Source organism: Geotrypetes seraphini, chromosome 18, assembly GCF_902459505.1.
Source record: "Geotrypetes seraphini chromosome 18, aGeoSer1.1, whole genome shotgun sequence".
Classification (NCBI taxonomy): Eukaryota; Metazoa; Chordata; class Amphibia; order Gymnophiona; family Dermophiidae; genus Geotrypetes; species Geotrypetes seraphini.
In genome coordinates, this window is record NC_047101.1 from 7761086 (window position 1) to 7772858 (window position 11773).

At 48.2% G+C, this 11773-nt stretch overlaps 1 protein-coding gene across 1 annotated transcript in view; it reads right to left on the minus strand.

Annotated features, from left to right (window-relative positions):
- Positions 1 to 3881, minus strand: part of NDFIP1 (Nedd4 family interacting protein 1) — a 32802-nt gene extending 28921 nt beyond the window's left edge. Inside the window, exon 1 of the mRNA XM_033927493.1 lies at positions 3725 to 3881. Within this exon, the coding sequence (XP_033783384.1) occupies positions 3725 to 3757 (33 nt within the window). The 5' untranslated portion in view covers positions 3758 to 3881. The remainder of the gene's footprint in view (positions 1 to 3724) is intronic.
- Positions 3882 to 11773: the final 7892 nt, after the last annotated feature.

Here is an 11773-nt window from a genome sequence, read left to right on the forward strand (position 1 = left end):
CTTCTGCCGGGCCTGCCATGAGACCTGGTGGCCCAGCGGTAGCCGGGATCCCTCCTGCCTCCTCTCCCAGCACGATTCTAATTATTTATATCTCACTCCTGCCTCCCCTGCGTACCTAAAGTATCTCAGGTGGTCCGGCAGGAGCAACCTTCCTTTGCCCCAGGCTGTGCAGAGTCACTAGCTAACTGGCTGCCACGAGTTCAATTAGCTAGCGATTCTGCACAGGTAGGAGCAAAGAAAGGTTGCTCCTGCCACAATTCACCGCTGAACCACCAGGAATTCTTAAGGTACACTAACTACAAGGGGTTAAAGAAATGGGCTGAGAAATATGAAGGCAAGGATTCAAATTTCAAATCTTTGACCCTACACCGAAGATACTTGTGATCTTGGGCAAGTCATTTTGGCCAGTATTCTCTATAGGGTGCCGATATCAGCAGCCGCCAATTGTGGGTCAGTCATGCAATGGTGCCCTATAGAGAATTGCGCCTCCGCAAAACTTAGGTGCTGGAAATATACGCCAGGGTTTTCTAGGCCTACATTTCTGGCATCTATCTACGCCGTGAATTGAGCCTATGTAGGCGCTTTAGGTCACCGAACGCCACTTCCGGCATTAGGTGCAATTCCGGTGTGTATTTAGGAGGTTTTTTGCCGTTTTAAATTCTGTTTGTTTTGAGAATGTCACTCTTTATCTCCCGCTGCTTCAAGTGCCAAACTGTAAACTCTTAGAGATAGGAGCTTATTGTAACTCAGAGGCAGACTCAGCGATTTACAAGAAAGGGAACTGCGCAGTGGTTAAATCTACAGCCCGAAAACCCACGCCGCTCCTCGTGACCCCAGGCAGTCACTTAATCCCCCCATTGCCCCAAGTTCATTAGACCAGGGGTGTCAAAGTCCCTCCTTGAGGGCCGCAATCCAGTTGGGTTTTCAGGATTTCCCCCATGAATATGCATGAGATCTATGTGCATGCACTGCTTTCAATGCATATTCATGGGGGAAATCCTCAACACCCGACTGGATTGCGGCCCTCAAGAAGGGACTTTGAGATCCTTGCTCTATAGCGACGATTTCAAATGCACCTAGCTCAGACATGGGCAACTCCGGTCCTTGAGAACAGGAATCCAATCAGGTTTTTAGGATTTCCCCCATGAATATGCATGAGATCTATGTGCATGCACTGCTTTCAATGCATATTCATGGGGGAAATCCTCAACACCCGACTGGATTGCGGCCCTCAAGAAGGGACTTTGAGATCCTTGCTCTATAGCGACGATTTCAAATGCACCTAGCTCAGACATGGGCAACTCCGGTCCTTGAGAACAGGAATCCAATCAGGTTTTTAGGATTTCCCCCATGAATATGCATGAGATCTATGTGCATGCACTGCTTTCAATGCATATTCATGGGGGAAATCCTCAACACCCGACTGGATTGTGGCCATCAAGGAGGGACTGAGATCCCTGCTCTATAGCGACGATTCCAAATGCACCTAGCTCAGACATGGGCAACTCCAGTCCTTGAGGATCGGAATCCAATCAGGTTTTCAGGATATCCACCATGAATATGCATGAAATCTATGTGCATGCACTGCTTTCAATGCATATTCATGGGGGAAATCCTCAACACCCGACTGGATTGCGGCCCTCAAGAAGGGACTTTGAGATCCCTGCTCTATAGCAACGATTCCAAATGCACCTAGCTCAGACATGGGCAACTCCGGTCCTTGAGAACAGGAATCCAATCAGGTTTTTAGGATTTCCCCCATGAATATGCATGAGATCTATGTGCATGCACTGCTTTCAATGCATATTCATGGAGGAAATCCTGAACAACCGACTGGATTGTGGCCATCAAGGAGGGACTGAGATCCCTGCTCTATAGCGACGATTCCAAATGCACCTAGCTCAGACATGGGCAACTCCAGTCCTTGAGGGTCGGAATCCAATCAGGTTTTCAGGATATCCACCATGAATATGCATGAAATCTATGTGCATGCACTGCTTTCAATGCATATTCATGGGGGAAATCCTCAACACCCAACTGGATTGCGGCCCTCAAGGAGGGACTTTGAGATCCCTGCTCTATAGCGACGATTCCAAATGCACCTAGCTCAGACATGGGCAACTCCGGTCCTTGAGGGTCGGAATCCAATTAGGTTTTCCCCATGAATATGCATGAGATATATGTGCATGCATTGCTTTCAATGCATATTCATGGGGGAAATCCTCAACACCCGACTGGATTGCGGCCCTCGAGGAGGGACTGAGATCCCTGCTCTATAGCGACGATTCCAAATGCACCTAGCTCAGACATGGGCAACTCCGGTCCTTGAGAAGAGGAATCCAATCAGGTTTTCAGGATATCCACCATGAATATGCATGAGATCTATGTGCATGCATTGCTTTCAATGCATATTCATGGGGGAAATCCTCAACACCCGACTGGATTGCGGCCCTCGAGGAGGGACTGAGATCCCTGCTCTATAGCGACGATTCCAAATGCACCTAGCTCAGACATGGGCAACTCCGGTCCTTGAGAAGAGGAATCCAATCAGGTTTTCAGGATATCCACCATGAATATGCATGAGATCTATGTGCATGCACTGCTTTCAATGCATATTCATGGGGGAAATCCTCAACACCCGACTGGATTGCAGCCCTCAAGGAGGGACTTTGAGATCCCTGCTCTATAGCGACGATTCCAAATGCACCTAGCTCAGACATGGGCAACTCCGGTCCTTGAGAACAGGAATCCAATCAGGTTTTTAGGCTTTCCCCCATGAATATGCATGAGATCTATGTGCATGCACTGCTTTCAATGCATATTCATGGGGGAAATCCTGAACACCCGACTGGATTGCAGCCCTCAAGGAGGGACGTTGAGATCCCTGCTCTATAGCGACGATTCCAAATGCACCTAGCTCAGACATGGGCAACTCCGGTCCTTGAGGGTCGGAATCCAATCAGGTTTTCTCCATGAATATGCATGAGATCTATGTGCATGCACTGCTTTCAATGCATATTCATGGGGGAAATCCTCAACACCCGACTGGATTGCGGCCCTCAAGAAGGGACTTTATCCCTGCTCTATAGCAACGATTCCAAATGCACCTAGCTCAGACATGGGCAACTCCGGTCCTTGAGGGTCGGAATCCAATCAGGTTTTCTCCATGAATATGCATGAGATCTATGTGCATGCACTGCTTTCAATGCATATTCATGGGGGAAATCCTCAACACCCGACTGGATTGCGGCCCTCAAGAAGGGACTTTATCCCTGCTCTATAGCAACGATTCCAAATGCACCTAGCTCAGACATGGGCAACTCCGGTCCTTGAGGGTCGGAATCCAATCAGGTTTTTAGGATTTCCTCCATGAATATGCATGAGATCTATGTGCATGCATATTCATGGGGGAAATCCTGAACAGCCGACTGGATTGCAGCCCTCAAGGAGGGACGTTGAGATCCCTGCATTAGACGCACTGTGTGTCCCCCCAGGACAGACAGGGAGCAATAAATGCGTTGAGCCCCTGAACCAATTCAGCTCCCCTGGGAGAAAAGTGAAGGGGCAGCAAATGAGAATCCGTGGGGGGAGGGGAGGGGATGGAATTCTCGGCGTCCGTCCGACGCCCAAATGCCCGGCGGCCTCCGAGGAGGCCCGAAGCGCTGCGACGAGCGACTCCCGAGCGGCCACCCCGGAAGCGACGCCTCCCGCCCGGCCCTTTTACCTGCTGGTACCGGCTGCTGCTCTGGTCCGCCATGGCGGGGGCGACGGAGAGGCGGGAAGCGGACGGGAGCCCCTGGGCCGGCCGGGGATCTGGCGGCGCAGCGGACGGGAGGACGGGCCGACGAGGGGCGAGTGCGCGCACGCCGGCGGCGGCCTCGGGAGCGCGCGCGCACCACGTAGCTGCTGACCTGCTTTCTCTCTCTCTGAGGGTGGACTGGGGCTGTCTCTTCCCCTCTTTCTCTCTCTGAGGGTGGACTGGGGCTGTCTCTTCCCCTCTTTCTCTCTCTGAGGGTGGACTGGGGCTGTCTCTTCCCCTTTTTCTCTCTCTGAGGGTGGACTGGGGCTGTCTCTTCCCCTCTTTCTCTCTCTGAGGGTGGACTGGGGCTGTCTCTTCCCCTCTTTCTCTCTCTGAGGGTGGACTGGGGCTGTCTCTTCCCCTTTTTCTCTCTCTGAGGGTGGACTGGGGCTGTCTCTTCCCTTTCTTGCCCCTCTCTCTTCAGCTGTCTCTTCCCCTCTTTCTCTCTCTGAGGGTGGACTGGGGCTGTCTCTTCCCTTCCCCTCCCCTCCCCCCTTCTCTCTTCAGCCGTCTCTTCCCTTGCTTACTCTCTCTGAGGGTGGACTGGGGCTGTCTCTTCCCCTTTTTCTCTCTCTGAGGGTGGACTGGGGCTGTCTCTTCCCCTCTTTCTCTCTCTGAGGGTGGACTGGGGCTGTCTCTTCCCCTCTTTCTCTCTCTGAGGGTGGACTGGAGCTGTCTCTTCCCCTTTTTCTCTCTCTGAGGGTGGACTGGGGCTGTCTCTTCCCCTCTTTCTCTCTCTGAGGGTGGACTGGGGTTGTCTCTTCCCCTCTTTCTCTCTCTGAGGGTGGACTGGGGCTGTCTCTTCCCTTCCCCTCCCCCCTTCTCTCTTCAGCCGTCTCTTCCCTTGCTTACTCTCTCTGAGGGTGGACTGGGGCTGTCTCTTCCCCTTTTTCTCTCTCTGAGGGTGGACTGGGGCTGTCTCTTCCCCTCTTTCTCTCTCTGAGGGTGGACTGGGGCTGTCTCTTCCCCTCTTTCTCTCTCTGAGGGTGGACTGGGGCTGTCTCTTCCCCTTTTTCTCTCTCTGAGGGTGGACTGGGGCTGTCTCTTCCCTTTCTTGCCCCTCTCTCTTCAGCTGTCTCTTCCCCTCTTTCTCTCTCTGAGGGTGGACTGGGGCTGTCTCTTCCCTTCCCCTCCCCCCTTCTCTCTTCAGCCGTCTCTTCCCTTGCTTACTCTCTCTGAGGGTGGACTGGGGCTGTCTCTTCCCTTTCCTCCCTATCTCTTACTGTCTCTCTGCAGCCATCTCTCTTTCTCTCTCTGAGGGTGGACTGGGGCTGTCTCTTCCCTTTCCCCCCTATCTCTTACTGTCTCTCTGCAGCCATCTCTTCCCTTCCCCCCCCCTCATTCTCTCTTCAGCCGTCTCTTCCCTTTCTTACTCTCTGTAGCCATCTCTTCCCTCTTTCTCTCTCTGAGGTGGACTGGGGATGTCTCTTCCCTTTCCTCCCTATCTTTCTTTCTTACTATCTCTCTGCAGCCTTCTCTTCTCTTTCCCTCACTCTTTTTAGCTGTCTCTTCCCTTCCCTCTCTCTCTTCAGCCTTCTCTTCCCTTTCTTTCTTACTATCTCTCTGCAGCCATCTCTCTCCTCTTGCTCTTCCACTCTCAGCATCCATCCCTTCCATTTTCCCTCTCTCTGCAGCCATCTCTTCCCTCTCCCCTCTTTCTCTCCTACTTTTTGCAGCCATCTCTTCCCTTTCCTATCTCTTCCTATCTCTCTGCAGCCTTCTCTTTCCGTTCACCCCTCTCTCTCTGTCTTACTATCTCTCTGCAGCTTTCTCTTTCCTTTTCCCTCTCTCTGTCTTTCACTATGGCCTAGATTCTCCAAAATCACATTAAAAACCAATGGGTTGCTGTCTCTGCCGTTATAGTATCAATTTTAAAAAAGCGAATCATTCTCCCCAAAACGCTCATGCAAATGAGGTTGGCGGAGAGTAGCGAAGATTCACTAAATTTGCATGTGTCCATCGCTGGGGGTGTTGTTTGTGGCGGGAGTGGGCATCACAATGCAGTTGTTTAGAGCCTTAGCCAATAGGGAGAGGAGATGCAAATGTTAAGAGCCTTAGCCAATAGGGAGAGGAGGAGATAGTGGATGCTGAAGATGGGCAGACTGGATGGGCCCTTTGGGCCTTTATCTGCCATCAGGTTTCTATGAGGGACACAGCAAGATTGCTATAACTGTTCTTATAACATTGTATTTCCTTTCCTCCTTTGATGGCTTCACCCTAGGCGGTCAATCCAATAAATTAACCTTGACCTATGTGCTATTCTAATGCTATAACCAGTGCTAGCCCTACGGTTGCAAGATATTTAACATACTTGCAAGTAAAGAGACAGATTCAGAGCCAGCTGATCAGGTTGCATAAGCTACTCCCACTTCAGCCCAGGGCTCTAATGCCAAAGCTAACCCAAAAACAGGGCTGCTAACTGAATTTCATCTGGCTTGTTTGCAAGATCAGAGCATCATGGCGATGCGGGTCTCTGGGGACATGATCTGGCACAAAGAATCAGACCACATAGAGGACGTGGGCTTGGGCATCCACTGTAAAAGAAACTTCAGAAATATGGTTTCTTCTCCAACAGAGGCCCCTGCTACTCATCAAGAATTAGCCGAAAGTCCATCAGGAAATGTTACTGGGAAAAGAGCGCTGGAGATCTAAGGAATATACCTATATAAAAGAATTTATTTATAAAATTTCTATACCGTCTCGTGTCAGTGGTTCCCAACCCTGTCCTGGAGGACCACCAGGCCAGTCGGGTTTTCAGACTAGTCCTAATGAAGATGCATGAGAGAGACAGGCAAGCAAATCTGCTCCATGCATATTCATTAGGGCTAGCCTGAAAACCCGACTGGCCTGGTGGTCCTCCAGGACAGGGTTGGGAACCACTAGTCTAGTTCCTAGCTGGTTTACAGTATATCCACATACACCAGGGGTCTCAAAGTCCCTCCTCGAGAGCCGCAATCCAGTCGGGTTTTCAGGATTTCCCCAATGACTATGCATGAGATCTATGTGCATTTACTGCTTTCAATGCATAGTCATTGGGGAAATCCTGAAAACCCGACTGAATTGCGGCCCTCGAGGAGGGACTTTGAGATCCCTGAGTCATACACAATACTTAAAACAGTACAAAAGAGGGACAAATCATCAAAAATTAAGTTCACAGTTACTCCTCAATCAAGACAAGTTAACATTAATGAACAATTGTGTATTGAGGAGTTTTGAGTAATTTATTGGTTTGGCCATTATATCATTTACTCTTATTGCTGCATAAAACCCAGTTCCTAAAATGGTCCTCAGAGACCCCCTTGTCAGTCAGGTTTTCAAGGTACCTGCCTCAATTGGGTGGGTCATGCGAGCTGATGATGTGGGGGCTTGAACACCTCTAATAGTGAGCAAACTCCTTGACTGTATCGTGGTGGAGTAATTTGCATTGGGTTTAGCATCCCCCCACCCCAGAAGAGTTGACTCCTATATTGTGGATAATGATATCACATAAGAATAGCGTTACTGGGTCAGACCAATGGTCCATCAAGCCCAGTAGCCCATTCTCAAGGTGGCCAATCCAAGTCCCTAGTATCTGACCAAAACCCAAAGAGTAGCAACATTCCATTCAGAATCCTAAAGAGTAACAAGATTCTAGAATCTCAAAGAGTAATAAAAGATTCCGGAACCCCAAAGAGTAGCAACATTCCATGCAGTGGCTTTCCCCATGTCTGTCTCAATAGCAGACTATGGACTTTTCCTCCAGGAACTTCCAAACCTTTCTTAAAATCAGCTATGCTGGACACACCAGGGGGTTTCTGAGAACAGCTCTGGGATACAGGACATATGTACTGATCATAAAGTGTATTTAATTAAAAGCTTGTCAGGAAAATGTGAAACTTGTCAGGAAAATGTGAAAAGTTTCATCGCTTCTCCTTGTAATCGCTCATGAACTTTGTCCTTTTATGATTTTAAGATTCATAAACTGTAACTGTAATCACTGATCTCGGAAATCTTATTGAATCATTGCTGAAATTTTGCAGGATATAAGAAGCTGTATGGTTTGGCATTGTATTTGTTTTTATAAAGATATTCAGACACCATTATTGCTGCTTTAATTTGTGAGAACAGGTTTGGGTTGTGACATTGCTGTAGAGCAATAAAGAGATTTTTTAAATAGCTATGTGGCATGAAACATAGAAACATAGAAAGATGACGGCAGAAAAGGGCTATAGCCCATCAAGTCTGCCCACTCTACTGACCCACCCCATTAAGTCTGAGTACTAATGACCTAGTTCCTTAACTCGACCCTCGTAAGGATCCTACTAGGGCATCCCATTTATTCTTAAAGTCAATAACGCTGGTGGCCTTGATCACCTGCTCTGGAAGCTTGTTCCAGTGATCTACAACCCTTTCTGTGAAGAAATACTTCCTTATGTCACTATCGAATTTCCCTCCTCTGAGTTTGAATGGATGCCCCCTTGTGACCGAGGGTCCCCTGAGAAAGAAGATGTCTTCTTCCACCTCGACACGTCCCGTGATGTATTTAAATGTCTCAATCATGTCCCCCCTCTCCCTGCGCTCCTCTAGAGTGTAGAGCTGCAATTTGTTTAGTCTTTCTTCGTACGAGAGACCCTTGAGCCCCGAGATCATCCTAGTGGCCATCCGCTGAACCGACTCAACTCTAAGCACGTCTTTACGGTAATGTGGCCTCCAGAATTGCACACAGTACTCCAGATGAGGTCTCACCATGGTTCTGTACAGTGGCGTTATGACTTCAGATTTGCGGCTAACGAAGCTTCTATTGATACATCCCATAAGTTGCCTTGCTTTGGATAGGCCTTCTCTACTTGTTTGGCGGCCTTTATGTCTGCACTGATGATTACTCCCAAGTCTCTTTCTTCTGAAGTCCTAGCTAGTGAGTCTCTTTCATTTGAAAGGAAGCTCTGGAATGAGAGGGCATAGGATGAAGTTAAGAGGTGGGTGGTAGATGTGTGGAAGTGTCCTGATAGAGCAGTAATGTCAAAAGTTATAATTAATTATGAAAGAGAGTCCTCAGTTATCACAACTCTAATACGGGGAACCAACCCCTAAATCAGAGTTGACACAAGTTGAGCTCGACTTGGGTAATGTTTGTGATACATCCTTGGAGCTCTCTTATAGTGTGAAATACGTCCATCAATAAAAGTGAAAACTATGAAAAAGCTAATTATATATATGAGCGTCCAAGATCAAATGCCTGGAAACTGTTCTTAACCGCAAAGCTGGAGCCAAAATCAGTACCGTTCTTTTCTGTGATTTTGGTTGGATTTAGTAGGACCTGGCACAACACATGTACTGACCATGCTATATGAATAATACAATTACCGTATATACTCAAATATAAGTGGCCCAAAAATGGGGATCTCGGCTTACATTCAGGTTATCCGCCCCCTCCCCCCCCCCAACTTGTTGCATACCTCTGGCAGGCCTGCCATGTGGCCTGGTGGGGTTGGCTGAGACAGGAGGGATCCCTCCTTTCTCCTGTCCTGGCTGACTCTGCCAATATTTTTTTTTGCCTCCCTCCGCATACCTTTTTGAATTCTTGGTGGTCCAGCGGTGTACCGATCAGGAACAAGCTTTCCACGTTCCTGCCCCGCGCTGAGCCTTCACTGAATGGCTGCCCCGAGTTCCTGCAGGACTGGGCAGGAGTGAGGCTAGGTCGTGAGAACTCGAGGTGGCCATTCAGGGCGGGGCTCAGTATGGGGGAGGAACGCAGAAAATTTGCTCCTGCCCGGTACACCACTGGACCACCAGGGATTCAAAAAAGTACGGGAGGGGAAGGGGGGGGGGGGCGAGGAAGGTAAAAAAATTGGCAGAGTCAGCCGGGACAGGAGGAATCCCTCCTGTTCCAGCCCACCATGTCATACAGTAGGCCCGGTGGAGGCCTGCAGGACATCGGGAGAAGAGGGGGCAGGGTATAGGGCAGCGAAGGGGGCTGAGTGCAGAACCTGGAAGGGAAGGGAGGGGGGCAGGGCACATGAATATTAATACCCCTCCCCCCTGTCTTATATTTGAGTCAATCTTTTTTCCTCCTTTTGGGGGGGGAAAAGGGTACCTCGTTTTAACTCGGATAGACTTATATTTGAGTATATATGGTAACTGCATTCTGGCTTAATGTGTTAATATTGTACATTACCATAGGATAACCTTTATGCCTGCTTTCGCACAAACACTATAACTGAAACCCACTAAACTGACTGGAAGAATGACAAATCTAGAGCATGAGCGTGTGAGTATGTTATGTGTCTTTTACTCCATGTTATTTTATTGAAAAATAGGATTGTTTAAACCAAGAAGAAAACCTTCCATGAGATCCAGCAAGTGGAAACCATGACTACAGAGAAGAGAACATACATTACATGGACCAAAGCAGCTGATAGACAGACAAGAACAGCACTTGAGATGGCTGAAATGCAAGTTAACTTGATTGTAATACTGAATTAGGCAGGCAGACAGGCGGATCATCTGCAAAATCTGCCTGGGCTGAACCAGCAGTATGGAAGACCTTTTAGAAAGTAATTTTCGCATGTACATGCAAATAGCCCGTTATAAGTTCCGATCCCTAGTAGTATGAGTAGAGGCCAACCAAAACTGGTGGTTTTGGTTCTGGCTAAAACTGAATCTGCGGCTAAAATCCACAGCAAGATTTTGTCCAGAACCGATTTCACCTACCACCTCCGCAACAAACCAGCCCCTGCCCCTATGATATAGAACACATTCACACCCCCAGGCCACCCACCACCCTACCCTTCTCTCCCCGGGCCTCCCTGGTGACCTAGTGGTGTCTTTGGGCAAAAGGCACAGCTGCTAAGCTGTAAAAATGGTAGGTGGAAGTGAGGTGGGAGGTCACAGCTGCCATTTTGGAATTGGGAATGACCTGAGAAGTGGCCGTCATTTTACAGCGCAATCGACAGGGGCAGGAGTAACTCAGGATGCTCCTGCCCTAAAGACACCACGAGACCTTTACAAGGTAGGCCCAGGGAGGGCAGAATGGTATGCGGACGGGGAGGGGGAAGCTGGGTTGCAGCAGGGTTACAGTTTTGGTTTTCTGTTGAACCTGAACCTGGATTTCAAGTTAGTTTCGGTGCTAAAACCATAATTCAATCAGCCTCTAGGTGTGGGTGGAATTTGCAAATACAGGCATATGATAAAATACATGAAGAATCTAAGCAAAAACATTTCCATCAGCTTTTGAGAACATGTAACTGTCCATGCCTGCCACATAGACACGTCTGCTGCTTATGTACGGTTTCATAAATAATATCAATGAAACGGTTCAGAGAATAATATCCAGTTCATATATCAAAATTTCTTTTTCTTAGGACCTTCAGATGGCACTTGCTAGACCTGATCCAATCTCATCAGGTTGCAACTGTGTCAAATCGTCACTGGCCCATGTAATGTACGTAATATTTGGGTTTTTTCACCAAAAGTATAACTTTATTATGTCTTCATATCAGGAAATGATAGCCAGTAGAAGCGGTTTGAACGCCTTAAGAGTTCCAGATAAATTTTCAAAAAATATTACTATGGGAAGATTTCAAAGAAATATTGGATTATGATATGAAGATGTGATAAAGTCATACTTTTGGTGGAAACCCCCCCCCATAGCGTCTACACTATATGGGCCAGTGACGATTTGACACAGATGCAACCTGATGGAGATTGGATCTGGTATGGCAAGTGCCATTGGAAGGTCCTAAGAAAAATAAATGTTGACACATGAACTGGATATTATTCTCTGTAACATTTTTTTAAATTTTGATTGTATTTGATGTAGAGAGTTGCACGGGGACAGAAATCCCACCCGTCCCCATCAGGATCCTCTCCGTCCCCACCCGTCCCCCAAAAAAGCAGCAATTACTTCTGACAGGATCATCAATTCCACAGTTTCTTTTGTGTTTGCGCTGCTGTTTTCCTTGTGGAATCTCTTTGGTGGAACCCTTTTTTTGTTTT